The sequence below is a fragment of the Somniosus microcephalus genome, chromosome 30 (genome assembly GCF_052327205.1).
Source record: "Somniosus microcephalus isolate GS21.2 chromosome 30, FLI_Smic_1.0, whole genome shotgun sequence".
In the NCBI taxonomy this organism is placed as follows: domain Eukaryota; kingdom Metazoa; phylum Chordata; class Chondrichthyes; order Squaliformes; family Somniosidae; genus Somniosus; species Somniosus microcephalus.
In genome coordinates this window covers 32,001,463-32,024,227 of record NC_141016.1, presented here as the reverse complement: position 1 = coordinate 32,024,227, position 22,765 = coordinate 32,001,463, and the positions used below count along the sequence as shown (strand labels likewise).

Genomic DNA, 22,765 nt, shown 5'->3' with positions numbered 1-22,765 from the left:
GGGGTACTGTCTCCCTCGGGTAGTTGCACTGACTTTTCGGTTAGAGGCACTTTCTCTCCCGGGTAGGGGTACTGTCTCTCTCGAGTAATGGTACTGTGTCTTTCAGATAGTGTTACTGTCACCCTCGGGTTGGGCTACTGTCTCTCTCGGGTAGGGGTACAGTCTCTCTCAGGTAGGGGTAAAGTATCTCTCGTGTAGAGGTGTAGTCTGTCTTGGATAGGGACGCTGTCTCTCTCGGGTGTGTGTACTGTTCTCTCGAGTAGGGGTAGTGTCTCCCTCGGGTAGGGGCACTGACTCTTCGGGTAGAGTTACTGTATCTCTCGGGTAGGGGTACTGTTTCTCTCGGGTAGGTTTACTGTCTCTCTCGGGTAGGGGCACTGTCTCTCTCGGGTAGGGGTACTGTCACTCTCGGGTAGGGGTACTGCTGCTCTCGGGTAGGTTTACTGTCTCTGCCGGGTAAGGACACTGACTCTCTCGGATAGGGGTACTGTCTCTTACTGTACAGGTACTGTCTCTCTCGGTTAGGAGTACTGTCGCTCTCGGGTAGCGCTCCCTCTCTCTCGGCTAGGGGGACTGTCACTCTCGGGAAGGGTTACTGTCTCTCTCGGTAGAGGAGCTGTCGCTCTCGGGAAGGGTTACTGTCTCTCTCGGTAGAGGAGCTGTCGCTCTCGGGAAGGGTTACTGTCTCTCTCGGTAGAGGAGCTGTCGCTCTCGGGTAGGATTACTGTCTCTCTCGGGTAGGGCTCTGTCTCTCTCGGGTAGGGGTACCGGTTCTCTCGGGTAGGGTACCTGTTTCTCTCGGTAGAATTACTGCCTCTCTCCGCTAGGGGTAGTCTCTCTCGTTTAGGGGCACTGTCTCTCTCGGTAGAGGAGCTGTCGCTCTCGAGTAGGATTACTGTCTCTCTCGGGTAGTGGTACTGTCTCTCTCAGTTGGGCGTATTGTCTCTCTCGGGTAGAGGTATTGTCTCTCTCGGGTAGGGGTACTGTCTCTCTCGGGTAGTGGTACTGTCTCTCTCAGTTGGGTTTATTGTCTCTCTCGGGTAGGATTAGTGTCTCTCTCGGGTAGAAGTATTGTCTCTCTCCGTTAGTGGTACTGTCTCTCTCGGATAGGGGCACTGTCACTCTCGAGTAATGGTACTGTCTTTTTCGGATAGTGTTACTGTCAACCTTGGGATGAGCTAATGTCTCTTTCGAGTAGGGGTACTCTCCCTCTCGGGTAAGGGTACTGTCTCATTCTGGTAAGTGTGCTGTCTCTCTTTTGTAGTGGTACTCTCTCTCTCTCAGCTAGGCGTATTGTCTCTCTCGGGTAGGGGTACAGTCTCTCTTGGGTAGTGGTAAGGTTTCTCTCGTGTAGCGGTGTAGTCTCTCTTGGTTATGGGCACTATCTCTCTCGGGTGGGGGAACTGTCTCTCTCGAGTAGAGGTATTGTCTCCCTCGGGGAGCAGCACTGTCGCTTCGGGTAGGGGTGCTGTCTCTCTCGGGTAGGTTTACTGTCTCTCTCGGGTAGGGGTACTGTCTCTCTCGGGTAGTTGTACTGTCTCTCTCGGGTAGGGGTACTGTCTTCCTCGGGTAGGGGTACGGTCTCTCTCGGGTAGGAGTACTGTCTCTGCCGGGCAAGGGTACTGACTCTCTCAGATAGCGGTACTGTCTCTCTCAGTAGAGGTACTGCCACTCTCGGTTAGGAGTACTGTCTCTTTCGGGTAGGGCTCTTTCTCTCTCGGGTAGGGGCACTGTCTCCCTCGGATAGGGATGCTGTCTCTCGGGTAGAGGTACTGTCTCTGCCGGGAATGGGTTTCTATCTCTCTCGGGTAGGGACACTGTATCCCTCGTGTAAGGGTACTGTCTCTCTTGGCACCCGCTATCCTTATTCCACCCGGGGCTGTGTGGCGGTGGATTCCAGATCCGGCCCCCAATTATCGCTCTGATCGGCCCCTCTGCTTTCAGGGGCTCCGCCTGCTTTTGCTGGTTGGGCTCCTCAAACCCGAATATTTTAGGCTTGTTCTACCCCGTTGCCTGTCTCCGGCTGCTCCAGAGGCGAATCAGAGCTGCTTGTAAATGGGAAAAGCAGAGCGTTTGCCAGTGACATGAATCGTCCAGGCGCTGCCGCCGGGCAGGCTGAAGACCTCGAACTCGCGACTTTCTGTGAGACAAGTTATCGGCAGCCTGAGGCAGTTCAGGGACACGCGTCCATCAGCACCATAACCCATCACAACACTCAACCGGGACTTCACTGGGACTCTGCCTAGTCCCAGGAACCAAGGCCACCCTGATTGCTCCGGCTGTAGAGTCTACTTTAACTTCCCAACAACTGATGCGGGGTTTTCCCGACCTCTTGCCGATTAGCGGGAATAGAGAGCCATATCCCACAGGGAGGCTGCGAGGAAGAAGCTGGATCAGGTCCTCCGGCTGTATTGCAGCCTGATCCTCACATCTTCCACCTGCCTAACATGATCAAAGATCGATCCCTTGTCAGGGTCGAACATCCCTCCATCCTTCGCTAATTCTTTTAAAACTTTCCCCGAGGTCGGGGAGCAGCATCCGCAGTAGCTGCTGGTGGCTCCACATTATCCGCATCTGCATCTGGGTATTGCAAACCCAACCGCAACAACCCCGATACCGGAGGCACCGGCCACTGTCCTGATCTCAGCACTGCCTCTATCAGAAGCTCATCACCCTCACTGTCAGATTCAGATCTCAAGCCCTGTCCCACCGCATTACCCTCTGTAACTACCTCTGGTGGAAGCTACCGGGGGATACAGGGATCCCGCCGCTGATCGGCCCTCGGACACAGAGGCAACGGACGCTGTCTCCGAGTTACAGCTCGCCGCACTCCCGTCACTTCTGTCCTGAAGCACCATTCTGAATGCACGATCTAGCTCTGACACATCATCGTTCAGCTGCGAATACTCACGCTGCACTCGGGCATTCACCCCCTCCAAACCTATTGTTTCATATTAACTGGGGAGTCAGTGAGACATTCAAGTTTTTAACCGACTGCTTTTCACATTCTGCTAACTTTGCAGGTTCCAGATCCTCACACTTGATTTGTCACTCCTGTAGCTGTTTAGAGAGAGCTTTACAGGCCATAAGTAAGCTGTAGTCCATCAGGCCTTTTCTCTTTATCATGTTTTTATACCTAATTCTTCCTCAATGCAAATTCTGACGCAATCCAATGGATCAGCTTGTAGGACAGTGTCATGGGTAAAGTCCAAACCCTAATATTGATGGATATACTTCTCCAAACATTCATCTAATTGCCTTTAAAGTAATGTCACTGCAACATGCAAGCACTAAAATTCGGAAACAGGCACGAGACTTTTGGCCACGAAAATGTGTCTGACAGTTAAAGCATTGAGGAACAAAATCAGAATAAATGGGACACACGGGGTTAGAATATAATGAAGGAATTCGATAGCTCCCCACTCCCTTGAAATGCGAACCGAGTTTGTGACAAAACAAAACCAGGGCGAGTTCCCAAGCATATTCCAATCTGTTAACATAAAGAACCGGAAAATGTTCTTTAAACAGCTCAGCACAGTCACTGTTCCTAGAACCACAGCCGCCATTAGCTTGGTGCAATAATTAGTTTTCAGCTTTTGGCAACAAATTACCACAAATTGATGAAAGGTGAAAGTGACTGTGAACCAGACAGAACAGCCAGTGGCTGCATAAAGCAGGACCGTGTGGATATTACACATTGGAATGGACTCCACAAAACGAAACTGTTCCCAAAAAGCAATAGGAATCTGCCTCAATATCAGACTGACGATAACGACCAGTAGATCCGTGTTGCCATGGCCACCAGTTAGCGAGTGACACATTTGGAGAGCCCGCACTTACCCTGAGACAGAATCACATTGTCATTAAGTTAACTTTAAGGAAGATAAATTATCAGGGTAATTATACATCAGGCTGGGAGCAAAAACAGAACTTTGATGGAGTTCGGGGTCAAATTTGCAGCTGGCCTCGATTTTAATGGAGGAGGCGGGATGGAGCCGGATTGCCTGGTGGACGGGTTTCGGACCCGTTGCCGGTTTCAGCCGCTCCCGATGTCCCATTTTGATTTAATTGGACCAATTAGTCCCGAGGTGCGCGCTGCCTGCTGCAGTGACTGGGAGCGGGTCTGTTGGTCTGCACTGATGAGGTCATTGCTACACTTGTTTTTAAGGGCTCCATGTAGCCTCAGCCTCTCATTTCTTGTTACTGTTGCAGCTTGAATGGGCCAAGGTGACCATGAGTGCTGCAAACTCCAAGGCTGCTCTCCGATTCACTGAGGACTCCCAGGAAGCTCTAGTTCGTTTTCAGCTTTTGGCTTTGTTGTTTGTAGTGTACATTAATGATTTAGATATGAATGTTGGAGGTATGATCAGTAAGTTCGCAGATGGCACAAAAATTGGTGGAGTGGTAAACAGCGAGGAAGGAATCCTTTGGACGATATAGACGGGTTGGTTAGTTGGGCAGAACAGTGGCAAATGGATTTTAACAGTGAAAAGTGTGAGGTGATGCATTTTGGGAGGATTAACAAGGCAAGGAAATACACAATGAATGGTAGGGCCCTAGGAAGGACAGAGGATCACAATGACCTTGGTGTGCATGTACATAGATCCCTGAAGGCAGCAGGGCAGGTAGATAAGTTGGTTAAAAAGGTATATGGGATACTTGCCTTCCTTTGCCGAGGCATAGAACACAAGAGCATGGAGGTTATGATGGAGCTGTAGAAAACGCTAGTTAGGCCACAGCTGGAATACTGTGTGCAGTTCTGGTCGCCACACTACAGGAAGGATGCATTGGAGAGGATGCAGAGTAGATTCACCAGGATCTACCTGGGCTGGAGGGCTTTGGCTATGAAGAGAAACTGGACAGGCTTGGGTTGTTTTCCTTAGAGCAGAGAAGGCTGAGTGGGGACCTGATTGAGGTGTACAAAATTATGAGGGGCATAGATAGGGTCGGTAGAAATGAACTTTTCCCCTTAGTAGAGGGGTCAATAGCCACGGGGCATAGCTTCAAGATAAGTGGCAGGAGGTTTAGAGGGGATTTGAGGAAAAACTTTTTCACCCGAAGAGTGGTTGGAATCTGGAACTAACTGCCTGAAAGGGCGGTAGAGGCAGGAATCCTCAACATTAAAGAAGCAATTAGATGAGCAATTGAAACGCCATAGCTTATAAGGCTACGGACCAAGTGCTGGAAAATGGGATTAGAACAAACAGGGCTTGATGGCCGGCGCGGACACGGTGGGCCGAAGGGCCTCTTTCTGTGCTGAATATCTCTATGACTGAAATGACCACAAATTGATCAAAGGTGAAAGTTAATGTGAACCAGATAGAACAGCCAGTGGCTGCATAAAGCAGGATCGTGTGGATATTACACACTGTAGGATGGTAGACAATGGTATGCCCCAAGGGTCAGTGCTGGGCCCATTGCTTTTTTTGATATATATAAATGACCTGGATATTGGAATACAAAGTAGAATTTCTAAATTTACCGATGACACCAAACTTGGGGGTGTGGTATACATTGAGGATGATAGAAAGCGATTGCAACGGGATATAGAAAGTATAGCAGAATGGGCAGACAAGTGGCAGATGTAATTTAATACAGAGAAGTGTGAGGTGATGCAGAAGGGACAGGGAGATGAAATATACACTTATTGGCAAAGATTTACAGAGTGTGCAACGTCAGAGGGGCCTCGGAGTTAATGTACATAGGTCCCTGAAGGTGGCAGAACATATTAAGAGAGTGGTTAGCAAAGCATATGGGGATTCATAAATAGAGGTATTGGTTACAAATGTACAGAAGTTATGCTGAATCTTTATAAAGCGCTGGTTATGCCACAACTGGAGTATTGCGCACTATTCTGGTCACCACAAGTTTTAGAAAGGATGTGAAGTCCCTTGATATGGTGCAGAGGAGATTTACCAGAATAGTTCCGGGGATGGGGGATCTTTGCTACATGGACAGATTAGAAAAGTTGGATTTGTTTTCATTATAGCAATGGAGGTTGAGGGGTGATTTGATAGAGGTGTAAAAGATTAGACGGGGAAATGCTGTTCGCACTAGTTGCTGTTACAAGGACTCGGGGACACCGATTTAAGATTTTGGGTAAGAGATAGAGGGGAAACGTGACGAAAACCTTTTTACGCAGCGAGTGGTGATGATCTGGAACTCGCTGCCGACGGAAGTGGTGAAAGTGGACACACTCAAAGTTTTCAAGGGGAGACTGGAACGGCACTTGAGGAAACAAACTTGCTGGGCTAGGGGGATAGAGCGGGGGAATGGGACTGACTGGTTTTCCCTGAAAGGAGATGGCACGGACTCGATGGGACGAATGGCTTCCTTCTGTGCCGATATGACTCGATGATTCTATGAATCCCGAAGGCCGGAGGAAGCCTCCTCAGCAGACAAAGGCAGCCTGGCTGGAGATTGCTGAGGAGGTAAGTGCAAGGTCGATATGTGCATGCACCTGGCTGCACCAAAGTGACTAACCTCACATTTCCCTACATTATACTCCATCTGCCCCCTTACTGCCCACTCACTTAGTCTATCTATATCCCATTGCAGACTGTTTCTCCTCTCAGCTTACTGCTCCCCCTAACGTTGTATCATCAGCAATCTTGGATAAATTACACTCGGTCCCTTCATCTAGGTCATGAATATAGATTGTAAATAGCTGAGGCCCCAGCACTAATCCTTGTGGCACCCTACTCGTTACAGCCTGCCAACCTGATAAAGATTTGTTCATCACTACCCTCTGTTTTCTGTCCGTGAACCACCCTCTATCTATACTACTATATTACACCCAACCCCATGAGCCCTAACCTTCTGTAATAACCCTTTATGTAGCACCTTATCGATTGCCTTTTAGAAATCCAAATATACCACATCCACTGGTTCCCCTTTATGTACCCTGCTAATTACATCTTCAAAAAACTCTAATAAATTTGTCAAACACGATTTTCCTTTTCATAAAACCATGCTGACTCTGGCTAATCATGTTATGATTTTATAAGTGCCCTGATACCACTTCCTTAACAGTGGATTCCAGCATTTTCCCGACGACTGATATCAGGTTAACTGGCCTGTATTTCCCTGTTTTTTCTCTCCCTCCACAGTCGAGGGCCCTGTCAACATCTGTGGAGGAGAATCCTTGGGAAAGCAAAAACGAAGGCCTTTCTAAAGTCCCGAAATGCAAGGTGGCATCATCGGATCAGATGTGAGGCAGACGAAGAACCTGGGAGAATGGAATAGAGACCTTACTCGAAGCAGTTGGGAGGAAGTATGATCAGGGTAGCTGTGGGATTCAGTGGCCCTGCAGTAGACAATTTAAGTAACCTAACCCAAGAAATGTAGGCAGGAAGTCAAGAAGGGAAGGGAAGAGTCGGAGACGGATCATGTGAAACGGTGGAAGTGAAAAGCAAAGTTGATTACATGTTTCAGTTCAGGGCGAGAGCAGGAAGCCGCACAGACATCAACATACCGGAAAAAAGATGTCAGGGATGTGACCTGACAAGTTCTGAAGCAAAGAATGTTCCATATATAGCTTTTAAAGACAGGCATTGCTTGGACCCATATGGGTTCACCAGTGACAAATTTATTTGGAGGAAGTGAGCAGCGTCAAAGGAGAAGCTGTTCAATGTGAGACCGAGTTTGGCTAGATGGAGGAGGATGGTTGTGGATCTGGATTGGTTGGGCCGCCATGCTTGGAAGAAGCGCAGGGCTCGCTGGCCATCCTGGAGGGGTGGAGGTGTAGAGGGACTGGACGTCATGATGAGAGCTGGAGATGTAAAGGGACGGGACAACCTGGTGAGCGATGGAGGAGTAGGGGATGAATGTCCTGGTGGGGATGAGGTTGTTGAAGGATTGGACGTCTACGGTGAAAAGAAGATGACTATGGCCAAGAAACTGGAATAGTTAAAAAGGTGGATGGCATCGGAAGATATTAAACAAGGGGAGAACATATATAGTTGAGATGAGTTCAGTGAGAGTCTGGGAAAGGATGGCTTGATGTTCGGTGGTGGGGTCATGGTGCGGGGGAGGGACGAGGAGATGTCAGAGAGTTTGGGCCGTATTTTGTGACCCGTACGGGTGCGTATGATGTGTGTACCGACCGTAGGGGCCGCGCACGTTCTGGTTTTAGGCACCTGAATCTTCTTGACAGATCCTCTGCATTCCAGGGAGATGGGCCTGTGCGGGTGGAGTTTTGCGCTATTTGTCCGAAATTACGCTCGCTGAATGCCTGTGAAATTCTTAAGCCTGGCAAAAGCAGGTGTAAGGCCTGCTTTTACCAGCATAAGAGTTTTAAAAAATAGCAAAATATAATTTTATCACTCATTAATACATTAACAACCCGGTCCATTAAGGTAAGTGTATTTGTAGCCCCGTTAAAACGATAACCTGTTTCAAAAAAAATTAAATTTGATTTTAAAATAGTTAATTCAATGGCATTTTAATTAATATTAAATATATAAATGTTTTATTTATTTTATGTGTTCGTGTATTTTTAAGTGATCCCCATTCGTACTCATAGGAATTCAGTACGTAAGAAACTCCCATTATTATGAATGGGGATTCCCTTCTTTTATTGGTTGGGCCGGCTCATGTGATCCCAGGAGTGCTTGCGAACCGCTTTTGGTTACAGTTGAGATAGGAAGAAATAACCTACGTGGGGAAGGGTCAGGTTGACATGATTGGTCTACCAGCGTGGTCCTGTTTGTGGATGTTTGAAAGCAGGTGGAAGGGGCTGTGTGAGGTTAGTGGACTATTATATTGGAGGCCGTGGGGTGAAGGTCTCCGGAGGAGATGAGGTCAGTGACAGTCTGGGAAAGGATGGCTTGATGTTTGGTGTTAGTGTCCTGGTCCGGGGAGGGAGGAGCAGATTTCAGAGTGTTTGTGTTTAGGCTACACAAGGTAGAGGTATTTTCATCACAGAACATAAGCGACTCCCTTATCAGCAGATTTAATGATAATGTCAGGTTTGGACCTGAGAGAATGGACTGCTGCAAGTTCATAGGGACATAGATCAGAGTGAGAGAAGCGAGGATTCACTGAATCACTCCTGCCCTCCCTACTGACACAGATCTGCTGCCTTTTCATCCTTTTCATGCGCCCTTTTACCGAGCTCTTTATTTGCTATAAGCAGTTAATCTCTAACATTTTAAATTTCTGAAGATATTACTGACATGAAACGTTAACTATTTCTCTTTCCACAGATGCTGCCTGACCTGCTGAGTGGTTCCAGCATTTTCTGTTTTTATTTATAATAATGTGCGCCCTCTGCTGGTGGATGCTTGCCATTGCAGTGGTCAAACTGATGGAATAAGCATCGCGGACACCACGGTACAGTGGTTTGGCTCATTGAATGACCATTGCTCACTGCGTCTAACTGTAATATTTAGCTTTTAGAATTAAAGTCCTAAAACAGTGGCCGTGAGACTCTGATTAGATTTTCCTGGTCTCCCGCCAAACGCCGACTCCCCAGGGACAGGTGTAGTGCAGTAAACCATCGTTGTGCTGTAACTAGAAATTGGTCTGTGTTTATTAATGGGACATAATACAAACATGAACATCGACAATGGCACACATTTCAAACATAATATTTAATATGTACATCACCACTTCCATTATGTGACTGCAGCAGTCTCTGTACGTCGACTATATGGCAGTGCAGGGAACAGTTACAATAAAGGGAGATAAAACAGACAGACCATTCAATTGACCCCCTGCGGGTTCTGAACCATCTTAAATGGAGTAAGAAAAAATGAAGCGGTTACAAAATGAAGTTCATATAAACCCTTCATTAATAAATACAGGTTCTTAAACTCGGTTACAAAGTTTTAATACACGCAGAGCTGTAACTTGCACTATTAGTGTACACAAAGCAACGGTCCGAAATACATTCTTTCTGTTTTATAACATTTAGTTAAGCAGAACGCAGCCAAAATATCGAGAAAAGTTAAATCTATGTATTTCAAAAGAAATTAACATGGCGATTGATTAACAAAGTGCTGTTTATATCGTGAAGAGAAGCACATTCAGCATGTTCACACCGTTGTAAAAATTAATGGACATTCAGATTTCACACAGAATATTTCCCACCTCTCTGTGACATGCCCCGGGACATCGCATCCGGGATTTTCCGCTGACTTTCACCTGAAGGAAAAAACAAACACCTTGAGAGAGAGAGAGGATTAAACAATTCACAAACAGACCATACAATCAAATGAAGTATTTTTCACTACTCAGAATATTCTCCCTGATATGTCACTTCAATTTGCCTTTTATTTAAATAAATAAACAACATCTTCTCTCTGACAGTTTCAGTATCATTTGCCGTTAAACACGCTCCCCACAATCGCAGAATTGAATTAATTACAGCCAGTATAATGGGGTATTTATTTCAACAGTAAATACACAGCATGTTCTCTCTGCTAGTTTCAGTATCACTAACGGTTGAACACACTGCCCATTGTCACACAGTAGAACCCACCCGGGACTGGACACTCCCCCAGCACTGGGGCACAAACAATGCAACAGATAAAAAAAACATTGCTCTTACCAGCTTGACGTAGTTGTAACATTTTGAGCCACACAGTTACTGCCCATCGGTGGCGGAATGTCCGGGGTTGTCAACGTGTCACGGTGAACATGGTCATTGTTACCAGGAGTAGAAGGAACCGGTAAACCGGGATCAGTGCGGGTCTGAGAGCTGTACACTGTGGGAGAGACAGATTATGGGTTAATGATGGCGGTAAAACTCGCATCAGTGTGGGTCACATATATCTGTCAATTTGGTGAAGGGGCTGGATTTTGCTGGTCTGTGAGTGGAAGAGAATTGTTTTCTACCCACACCCCCGTGCTGTGTTTTACCGCTGGGTGACAGCAGACGAGGTGCATCTAATATCCGAGAATCGGGCGGTTCAGTTTGAGCACTGGAATGATTCCTGGTGCGAGTATTAACAAGGAAGATAATCCACACTGAACAGCATCAGGATCTCTTTTCTAGAACGTCTCCTTTCTCATTGAAGCTTATAAAATTCTAACAGGGCTAGACAGACTAGATGCAGGAAGGATGTTCCTGATGGCGGGGAGTCCAGAACCAGGGGTCACAGTCTATGGATAAGGGGTAAGCCATTTAGGACTGAGATGAGGAGGAATTTCTTCACCCAGAGAGTAGTGAACCTGTGGAATGTTTTATCACATAAGGCATTTGAGGCCACTTCATTAAATATATTCAAGAAGGAGTTAGATATATTTCTTAAGACTGAAGGGATCAAGGGATATGGGGAGAAAGCAGGGTCAGGATACTGAATTTGGATGATCAGCCATGGTCTCGTTGAATGGCGGAACAGGCTCGTGGGGCCGACTGGCCTACTCCTGCTCCTATCTTCTATGTTTCTAGAACAATTCATTCCCTGTAATCACAACATGAACTTAAATCAACCATCGCTCTGTGTCACCGCCGATTGAAAGCGAATTTAAAACAGCGCCAGTCCATTCCTGCACAGAGGGCTGGTGACTGCGGGAATGTCAGAGATGTAACTCACAGACAGTGGAGCGTTCACCGCCGGCATTTCTGAGTGTGAGGAGATCATCAGGACCACCGTCCAGCAGAAAGTGACCGCCCTGAGTGTCAGTGACTCCAGTCTCAACATCGTCATAATCTCCCGGAACCGGACCTGGGAGGAAATAGAGATTGCCACTGAAACCAAATGCCAGCACTGAGTGCTCAGAATGATAATATTATAACTCAATCTACCCGGGCCCTGCATGGTGGGTGAGTGGACCAATTTGGTCTTCGGGTGAAGTGGCGTTATCCTGGGTTATGATTGGATCGGGTCGTTTCGAGGTACTTCAGTCTCCGTTTTAAAGTCACAAATATCCCACTGAATCACCCAACCAATCTGCACACACATTTCACATTTCACGGCCCACAGAGGCGGGTGAGGAAACACAATGAACTGAATGTTTCCTTCCATTATATCATTGTGTGAAATCGATATGATTTTATTTCAAATGAAAAGTATTTCCACAATATTTTGTAACTAAAATCATTTTCCAGTACTACAGATCCTTGGCAGTGGCATTTTTCGGCGAGTAAGTTCTGAAGATTTTAGTTGCTGGTTTTTGTTGGTAGAGAGCTTGAAGTCTAAAAAAGAGATCGTGGGGAGTGAAAATATACCCACCCTGAATACTGGAGGCGTTCCCTTCAGGATGTTGTGATCCCGAATCATTGTCACCCAAAATGTCACTGGTGTAATATTCGATCTGATTGAGGGATTCAATGAAACCAGAAATTGTAAAACACAAAAAGTGGATTGATTTGGAGAGATGTATTAGCACATCGGAGCAGGCAATATAATACCTTCATCGTCCCTGTGACAATATCTTGGAATTTGGTAACTGGCACCATTGTGGGAGATCATTCACTACACGGACTGCAGTGGTTCAGAGGAAGGCCCACCACTACCTTATCAGGGTAACTAGGGATGGATCATAAATGCCGGCCCTCCCAGCAGTCGGACACAATAATGTACAGTCCATTAGTACAGGTAATATCTCAGGTATAAGAGCAGAGAAAATAGTGTATAACGTAATCGGTTAGTTCAGAGAGAGTGAGCGGGGTTTCTTGATCATGATCCCCCTTGGAAACGACAGCGGCACACACAGCCCAGTCAACGCTGCAAAGTCCTGCACACTACCATCTGGGGACTTGTGCCAACATTGGGAGAGCTCTCCCACAGACTAGCAAGCAACAGCCTGACATTGTGATATTCACAGAATCATACCTTAAAGCCTTTAGGTAAGTCCTCGATCACCATCCCTGGGTATGTGCTGCCCCACTGGCAGGACAGAACCACCAGACGTGGCGGTACAGTGCTATACAGTCGGGAGGGAGTGGCAATGGGAGTGCTGAACATTGACCCCAGAACCATGAAGTGTTATGTCTTCAGGCCCAGCAGGGGCAATGAAACCTGCTGATGATTACCACCTGCCACCCTCCCTCAGCTGCTGAATCAGTACTCCCCCATGTTGAACACTACTTGGAAGAAGCACTGAGGGCAGCAAGGGTATAGAATTTATAGAATCAACGGTTCAGATCAAAGCTCTGCCGGCCTGCCACATCCAGTAGTGAATGGTGATGGATAATTAAACAACTAACAGGAGGAAGAGGCTCCATCAGTATCCCCATCCCCAATGATGGTGGAGCCTAGCACGTGAGTACAAAATACAAGGCTGAAGCATTTGCAAAGATCTTCAGCCAGAAGTGCCGAGTGGAGGATCCATATCGGCCTCCTCCTCAGTCCCCACCATCAGAGAAGCAATTCTTCAGCCAATTCAATTCACTCCACGTGATATCAATAAACGGCTGAGCTCACTGGGTACAGCAAAGGCTATGGGCTCGATGAACATCCCGGCTGAAGACCTGTGCTCCAGAAGCAGCCGCACCTCTAGCCAAGATGTCCCAGTACAGCTACAACACTGGCAATGTGGAAAACTGCCCAGGTATCAACTGTTCACAAATCGCAGGGCAAATCCATTCCATCCAATTACCGCCCCATCATTCTTTTCTCAATCATCAGCAAAGTAATGGAAGGTGTCACCATTGACCAGTCACATAAATACTATGGCTAGAAGAGCAGATCAGAGGCTGGTACTTATGTGGCGATTGTCTCATTTCCTGACTCCCGAAAGCCTTTCCAGCATCTACAAGGCACAAGTCGGGAGTGTGATGGAATACTCTCCAATTGCCTGGATAAGTGCAGCTCCTGCAACATTGAAGAAGATCGACACCATCGAGGATAATGCAGCCCGCATGTTTGGCACCAATCCACCATCTTAAACATTCACTCCCTCCACCACCGACATGGGAATATATCGACATTGCTTCATCGTCGTTGGGTCAAAATCCTGTAACTCTCTCTGTAACATCACTTAGGGAGTACCCTCAACACAGGGAATCAAGTGGTTCAAGAAGGCGTCTCACCTCCACCTTCTGACGCACAATTAGGAGTGTGCAATAAATGCCGGCCTTGCCAACAAATCCAGGAATACAAAAAATCCATTATTCCATTGGGGGAAATTGACATGATTTTGTTTCCAACCCAAATTGTTTCTACAATATTTTGCAACTAAAATCAATGTCCTTTACTACGGGTCCTTGGCAGTGTCATTAATCGGCAAGTAAGCTCTGTTATCTTTAGTTTTTGGTTTTAAGTAGTAGAAAGTGTGACTGTCTGTGTGGAGTTTGCACATTCTCCCCGTGTTTGCGTGGGTTTCCTCCGGGTGCTCCGGTTTCCTCCCACAGTCCAAAGATGTGCGGGTTAGGTTGATTGGCTATGATAAATTGACCCTTAGTGTTAGGGGGATTAAATACGTGGGGTTACGGGGATAGGGTGGGATATGTGTTGGTGTAGGGGTTACGGGGATCGGGTTGGATATGTGTCGGTGCAGGCTCAATGGGCCGAAATGGCCTCTATCTGCACTGTGGGGTTTCTGTGATTTCTGTGAAAGTGTGAAGTCCAAAAAAGAGATTAGAGGAAGTAAAAATGTACCCACCCTGTATACTGAAGGATTTCCCTTCAGGATTTTCTGATCCCGGGTCAGTGTCACACAAAATGTCACTGGTGTAATTTTCAATCTGATTGAGCGAGTCAATGGAACCCGCAACTGTCAAACACAAAAAATGGATTATTGGAGGTATTGTTCAGGACATCGGAGCAGATAACATAATGGCCCGGATTTTCCAGTGCCTATGAGCGCATACACACAGCGTACATCGTCATAAGTCTCCCACAAAAACCCAGAACTTGCAATCTGTCAAGATTCTGTTTGAGAGATCAAGCTCATCCACAGGAAATGGACATTCGCTGGCGCAGGGTTCGGCTATATGCCAACTACTGCCCAGCGAATGACCACGCAACCCTTACACCTAGTAAAAGCAGGAGTAAGGCCTCTTGTACCAGTGTAAGCATTTAAATACATAGTAAAATAAATTTATTTAAATTATTTAAATTAGTTTTCTTATTATTTGCGCCTTGAAAAAAGTTAACGTTTATTTTTCAAAAAATTAAATTTTCTTTTTAAATATTTATGTACGTTTTCTTTCAATTCATTTGGACCATGTGATGATCTATTTTTATTGCAGTGTTGTTAAAATGTATTTTTTAGAGGATTCCTATTATGCTGATGTGGATTCCTAGGTAAATATTTATCCTTCAATCAACATAACAGGAACAGATTATCCGGTCATTAGCACAGTACTGTTTGTGGGAGGTTGCTGTGCGCAACTTGGCTGCTGCATTTCCCACATTACAACAGTGACTACACTCCAAAAGTACTTTAGTCCAGTGGTCGTGAAAGGCATTATATAAATGCAAGTCTTTCTTTAAATTGAATCTCCAGAAGCATAATGAGATTCCCCCTTTGTGATTTGTTGGGTTGGCCCATGTGATCCCAGGGACGCATGTGCTCCTGGGATACGTGGGCCTTTACACAGGCATATGCCTGGAGGCCCAGGAGCACAAGTGTCCAAAGGTCCAGAGGCACCAGGTAGGTGCGGAGTTTACTTGTGGTTCAGAGGCAATTTCCCTGTGACAATATCCTGGAATTTGGTAACTGACACCATTGTGGGAGATCATTCACCACAAGGACTGCAGCGGTTCAGGAAGAAGGCCCATCACCACCTTATCAGGGTAACTAAGAATGGACCATAAATGACGGCTCCCGGCGGTCAGAAACATTAACATACAGTACAGCCCATTAGTACAGGTAATATCTGAGGTATCAGAGCGGAGAAAATATTGTATAACGTAGCTGGTTAATGCAGAGAGTGAGCGGGGTGTCCTGATCATGATCCCTGCACCCCCGCCCCACACATGGGTCAGAAAATAGTGCAAGGAGGACAATATCCGATTCGTTCATCAATCTGTTTCTTACCCGAGTGATTTATGTTAACGGTTAAATCCCTCCCTAAAAATAGCCCAAGACAAAGGTTTCATCGATTCAATAAGCGTTATTTCTGTAGTATCCTACAGCACAATTTGTAAATTAATGTTATATATCAGAATACAACTTGTTAGAATACGTCGGATAGAAACAACCAATCCCTGGTTAGGATTTCCTGCGAGGAACGTGTTCCAGATACAGGAATCCAGTCACTGAGAGAAATGGAATCTGGGACAATGCGGCTGTCGCCTCATAAAAGCAGTGAGTTTTTATGGCATTGTTTAAAGGGAATAAAATGAAATGTTAGTGACAGAGACTCCAAGGTCAGCTGACACAGGAAATGATGGCCTGGATTGCCCTTGGCCTATGACGGTGTACACACACCATCGTAAGTTTCCCGCAAGTTCCGGGGTTCCACGTGTGATGCACGACAACCTAGAAATTGCAATCTGTCCAGATTCTTTTTAACAGATCGTTGGAATGCCCAACTACTGCCCAGCGAATGGCCACGAAACCCTTACGCCTTCTTTTACCAGTGTTTAAATAAGTATTGAAATACACTTTTTTAAGTGATTTAAGCCTTTAAAATTAGTTTAGGTCATTGTTTGCCCCTTTAAAAATGTTTATATTTATTCTACAAAAATAATTGTTTAAAATGTTTAATAAAATTGTATTTTATCTAATTTGGAGCCTGTGATTATTTATTTTTATTTAAGTGGTGTGAAACTGCGCTTTCAATTTGCGGTCGGGGGCTTCCCGTGGGCGAATGCCTCCGAATCACAAGAATAGTGCGATCCGACCTGATGGTCTCGGAGGTTCGGACACATGCAGTCCTGGGCCTCTCCGCGCACACCCGGGGCTCACGTGGTTCACAAGCCCCTCTCGGATCACGTGGGCCGATTCAACCAATCATAAAGGGGAGTCGCCATTATGCTAATATGATTACGGACGGAATCCCCAAAAGAATGAAAAGGAATCCCCTAAAAAAGACAATTACACACCAGTTACATAAAAACAAATAATTACACATTCAAAATTAATTAAAATACAATTTATTTAAACATTTCAAGCAAAAGGTTTATTTTTTTGAAATATAAATTTGAAAGTTTTAAAGGGGCTATAAATAACCTAAACAAATTTTAAGGTTTATTAAGTTTGAGTAACTTTTTTAAATATTTTAATATTTATTTAAAGTCTTATGCTATTAAAGTAAATCTTTACCCCTGCTTTTACCAGTTGTAAGAGTTTCACGGGCATTTGCTGGGCAGTAGTTGGGTAAATAACCCAACTCTCTGCCAACAAATGTTAAATTCCGGGGATGCGGTGGATTTTTCGAGCAGAAACTTGACAGATCGCATGTTCTGGGTATTTATGCATGCGCATCGTGGAAACCCGGAATTGTGGGGCACTAACGGCTGCGTACACACCGTGGACTCGGTCATCCGGCACGGAAAATCTGCTTGCGAACCCCTTGTGTCCCTGGGATACGGGACATTTACCCAGTTGGCTCCTGAAGGCACAGGGGCAGAACAGTCTGGAGGCAGCAGGTAGCTGCGTACTTTTCTGCCGGTTCAGAGAAGTTCGTCTAGGGCAAGCCTCCGATCGCAACTTCGAGGCCAATTTTGGGCCGTATTTTCCGATTGGAGACTTCCCACGTGCGGAGGCCTACAATCTGAAAAAAATCTACGCACTTACCTGAGGTCTCCTGAGGTGCGTATAGTTCCACTCCTGGATCTCTCCAACTCCAAGTGCTCAGGGCCCACGTATCCCAGAGGCACATGCAGTTCCCAATCATTCCTGGGATCACGTGGGCCATGGGGAGCCAATTAAAGATGGGAATCTCAGTTCATACAACTGACAGAGAGTCTTGTCCAATATATGAATGGATATCAACCCAGAAACGGAGTGGGCCTTTGGCGTAGTGGTACCATCCCCGTCGCTGGGCCAGAAAGCGTAGGGTTTCTAACCCCGCTCCAGACAGTCCCAGCAAGTGGAGTCGGAGCTCCGGCTCTAAATTCTGGGTTGACATCCAGCGGGATTCTTGCATCCGTCGGTGTGGGTGCCCCCCCACTCCTCGTATGGGTTGTGGGAGCCCGTAAAACCCTCCTGCCATAGGACAAACCACCATAATGGCTGGTATGAAGATGGTTACGGTCACAGAAGGCCATTAATTGCAGCCAGAAATCCTTCCACCACTTGATACAGTTCCCCAATGGGAACAGTATGAAGACAGGTACGACTACGACGACCCCAAAAATATAGTAAAATATAAGTAAATTTTTTTTAAAAACATCACCTATTTGAAATTACAATAAATTAAATACTTTAAACAAAAATTAAATTTTTGCAAAGAATAATTAAAGTTTTTTACGGGGCTAAAAATAAACTTACCTTTTTGAAAGAATTTCCAAATGAAAAATGAGTGAAAACATTGTTTTTTTTTACTTTTTTCTTCTCTTATCCTGTTTAAAGCAGGCCTGCTTTTAGCAGGCATAAGAATTGTAAGGGTTTTCTGCAGGTGGAGGGTCTCCAGAAGCGTAACTCTCTGCTCGCGGAGGCCCTTCACCAGGCAGGCAGAGGATCTGTGAAGACCATTTTTGGCAGATTGGAAATCCCGTTTTTCAGTGCATGCGCTGTGCATGCATGAAACCGGCATTTCTGATGTCCCTGCGCATGCGTACACAACACGGAAACACCCTATTAGGGATGGATTTCTTGAGCAGTACGTAACTGAACCGACCAGGGGGCAAGCAACCTTAGATCTGGTCCTGTGTAACGAGACAGGATTAATTAAAAATGTCCTAGTAAAGGATCCCCTTGGAATGAGCGACCATAACATTGTTGAATTCCATATTCAATGAGAGGGTGAGATGGATGGATCTCAAACAAGCGTGCTAAGCTTGAATAAAGGAGACTATGAAGGTATGAGAGCGGAATTGAGTAGAGTGGATTGGGAAAATAGATTAAAGGGTAAGACGATACATGATCAGTGGTGTACATTTAAGGAGTTATTTTACAACATCCAAAAAAAAAATATTCCACTGAGAAGAAAAGGGTGTAAAAGAAAAGACAGCCATCCGTGGCTATGTAAAGAAATTAAGGATAGTATTCGACTAAAACCAAGGGCATATAAGGTAGCCAAATCTAGTGGGAGCATAGAGGATTTGGAAAACTTTAAAAGACAGCAAAAAATAACAAAAAGATTGATTAAGAAAAGGGAAGATAGATTATGAAAGTAAATTAGCAAAAAATATAAAAACAGATAGTAAGAGTTTTTATAGTTATATAAAAAGATAAAGGGTGGCTAAAGTAAATGTTGGTCCCTGAGAGGATGAGACTGGGAAATTAATGGTGGGAAATATGGAGATGGCAAAAACATTGAATGAATATTTTGTATCAGTCTTTACAGTAGATGACACTAAGAATATCCCAACACTGGACAAACAGGGGGCTAAAGGGGGGGAGGAGCTAAACACGATCAAGATCACTAAGGAAGTGGTACTCGGTAAAATAATGGAACTCAAGGCGGATAAATCACCTGGACCTGATGGCTTACATCCTAGGGTCTTGAGGGAAGTGGCGGTAGGGATTGTGGATGCATTGGTAATAATTTTCCAAAACTCCCTGGACTCCGCAAAGGTCCCGGCAGACTGGAAAACTGCTAATGTAACACCCTTATTTAAAAAGGGCAGTAGACAGAAGGCTGGAAACTATAGACCGGTTAGCCTAACATCTGTGGTAGGTAAAATTTTGGAGTCCATTATTAAGGAGACAGTAACAGGACATTTGGATAATCATAATTTAATAGGACAAAGTCAGCATGGTTTTATGAAGGGGAAGTCATGTTTGACAAATTTGCTGGAGTTCTTTGAGGAAGTAACATATAGGGTGGATAAAGGGGAGCCAGTGGATGTAGTGTAATTAGACTTCCAAAAGGCATTTGACAAGATGCCACACAGAAGATAATTGCTTAAGATAAAAAATCATGGGATTGGGGGTAATATTCTGGCATGGATAGAGGATTGACTATCTAACAGAAGGCAGAGAGTTGGGATAAATGGTTCATTCTCAGACTGGCAATCAGTAACTGGTGGTGTTCCGCAGGGGTCAGTGCTGGGTCCCCAACTCTTTACAATCTATATTAACGATTTGGAGGAGGGGACCGAGTGTAACATATCAAAGTTTGCAGATGATACTAAGATGGGAGGGCAAGTAGTGAGTGAGGAGGACATAAAAAACCTACAAGGGGACATAGACAGGCTAAGTAGGTGGGCAGAGATTTGGCAGATGGAATACAATACTGGAAAGTGTGAGGTTATGCACTTTGGCAGGAAAAATCGTAGAGCAAGTTATTATCTTAATGGCAAGAAACTGGAAAGTACTGAAGTACGAAGGGATCTACGGGTCCTGGTGCACGAAACTCAAAAGGTTAGTATGCAGGTGCAGCAACTGATTAAGAAGGCCAATGGAATGTTGGCTTTCATTGCTAGGGGGATAGAATATAAAAATAGGGAGGTATTGCTTCAGTTGTACAAGGTATTGGTGAGACCGCACCTGGAATACTGCGTACAGTTTTGGTGTCCATACCTAAGAAAGGACATACTTGCTCCCGAGTCAGCACAAAGAAGGTTCACTCGGTTAATCCCGGGGATGAGGGGATGGACATATGAGGAGAGGTTGAGCAGCTTGGGACTCTACTCATTGGAGTTCAGAAGAATGAGAGGCGATCTTATTGAAACATATAAGATTGTGAAGGGTTTGGATCGGGTGGATGCGGGGAGGATGTTCCCGATGATCGGTGAAACTGGAACTAGGGGGCATAGTCTTAGAATAAGTGGCTGCTCTTTCAAAACTGAGATGAGGAGGAACTACTTCACTCAGAGGGTGGTAGGTCCATGGAATATGCTGCCCCAAAAAGCTGTAGAAGCTACATCATTACATAAATTTAAAACAGAAATAGACAGTTTCCTAGAAGTAAAGGGAATTAAGCGTTATGGGGAGCGGGCAGGAATTTGGACATGAGTCTGGGTTCGGATCGGACATGGCCCTGTGGGTAGCGGAGCGGGCCCAGGGGCCGTGTAGCCTGATCCTGCTCCTATTTCGTGTGTCTTATTATGTTAGATTCAGGAGATGGTTCTGTGATAGTGGATTGGCGGTTAGGATCAGATCAGCCATGATCTTATTGAATGGCGGAGCAGGCTCGAGGGGCCGATTGGCCTACTCCTGCTCCTATTTCTTATGTTCTTATGTAAGGATCTGAATATCTGGGCCATTGTAAAGGAAAGGTTATAAGTGAAGGAATGAAGATGGTTTCAATCGATCTGTGTCTTCAGGTGATGTTTGAGTGAATATAAAATAAAGAATACAATCAGCCGATGGGTTTATTATTCCTGGGCTCAGATATCTGAGGGAGACCGTGTGGAGCCGTGTGGGAAATGGAAACAGCGACTGCTCGCTATTTACAACCAAACCGAAAACCCGTTCTTTGACAAATACCGACCAGTGGGAATCTTCCCAAATCCATTGCTGCTCTCACTATACACACGGATACAGAGACACTCTCACTGTTATAGAACTCCTCACATGGGGATAGTGAGCGGACTGTTGTCCGTGTCCAGTCAGTATATTGAACCTTGAAAGGGGTATTTAAGGGGAGGCGACATTTGTCCAGTGAAGATTCGATAACAAACGGAAAATACAGACCTGAATCCTGGGTCTGAGTGGAATCCTCGCCGGTTGGAATATTCGCAATCTCTTCATAAATTTCTTGGTGCAAACCAACAGCTGACTCCCTGCCACGAGTGACAGCACCTGTTGGAGGGAGGGCGGGGAGATTAACATTTTGATTCACTTCACGCGCATTTCACAGGAATTCATCTGAGAATAAATCCAAATAACAGATATAGTGATAGTCAAGGGACAGAATCAGTTAGCGTGAATGTGGAGGAGTTTAGTTGTGTGTGTGATTCCGTGTGTGTGTCTGTGACTCTGTACAGACACATGTTCACCTCCAGCAGACTGCGGCCAGTTGTATTGACCTCGGGAAGAGGGAATGAGTGGGTATCAGGGGAAATGATCACCAGTTGATCGCTCAGTTACGGGGCCGCACGGGGGGTTCAGCCGAAGAGAAGCTGGGTGAAGTTGACTGATCTCTGCGGACAGCATCAGTTTGGAAGCGCGAGTGAGGCGGTGATGGTTCTTTGCCTTGCTGTGTACACAGAGCAGGAGTGTGTTGGCTGGGTGAGATATGCGTGAAATAGTTGTGTTGGGATGTAGAATAGTCACCGGAGAATGCAGAAATTCCTATAACACTGTCACTTCTCAAAATGGTGGGCAGAGCCGGTCAGAGAGTTCGAGATTGGGAATCCGGACCCAGAAACTGAAGGGGCGGAATGGATACCCAACTGATAAAGGAAGAATAACAGACCAATAAATAACTGAGCGCACAGCCCAAACAGATCAATAAGATTTCTGTCCCACTGTTGCAGCACGTAAATTCTTCTAGAATCTCATGTACCAGCTGATGAACTGGGACAGTGAATGTAGACACTTTATAAACTCTCTATGTTAAATGTCCCATTTTACTAATTCGGGCAGCACATTGAATGGAACAATCCGCCAAAAGTGGATTCAGATTTATTTCTAACAATACCATGTGGCACTCATATACAATAACAAAAACTTGTACGTATATAGCATCTTTGCGGTAGTAAAACGTCCCAAGGCGCTTCACAGGAGTATTATTAGACAACAGATTTGACACCGAGTCACAAAGTGAAATTAGAGCAGATGACCAACAGCTTCGTCAAAGAGGTAGGTTTTA

The 22,765-nt window shown here is 45.6% G+C and overlaps 1 protein-coding gene across 1 annotated transcript in view; it reads right to left on the bottom strand.

Annotated features, from left to right (window-relative positions):
• Window positions 1-22,765, bottom strand: part of LOC147098099 (scavenger receptor cysteine-rich domain-containing protein DMBT1-like) — a 111,793-nt gene that overhangs the window by 63,013 nt on the left and 26,015 nt on the right. The window contains exons 13-16 of the mRNA XM_085970821.1: window positions 21,646-21,753; window positions 14,554-14,664; window positions 11,541-11,672; window positions 10,593-10,709 (exon numbers count right to left, since the gene is read on the bottom strand). Of these exons, the coding sequence (XP_085826947.1) occupies window positions 10,593-10,709; window positions 11,541-11,672; window positions 14,554-14,664; window positions 21,646-21,753 (468 nt within the window). The remainder of the gene's footprint in view (window positions 1-10,592; window positions 10,710-11,540; window positions 11,673-14,553; window positions 14,665-21,645; window positions 21,754-22,765) is intronic.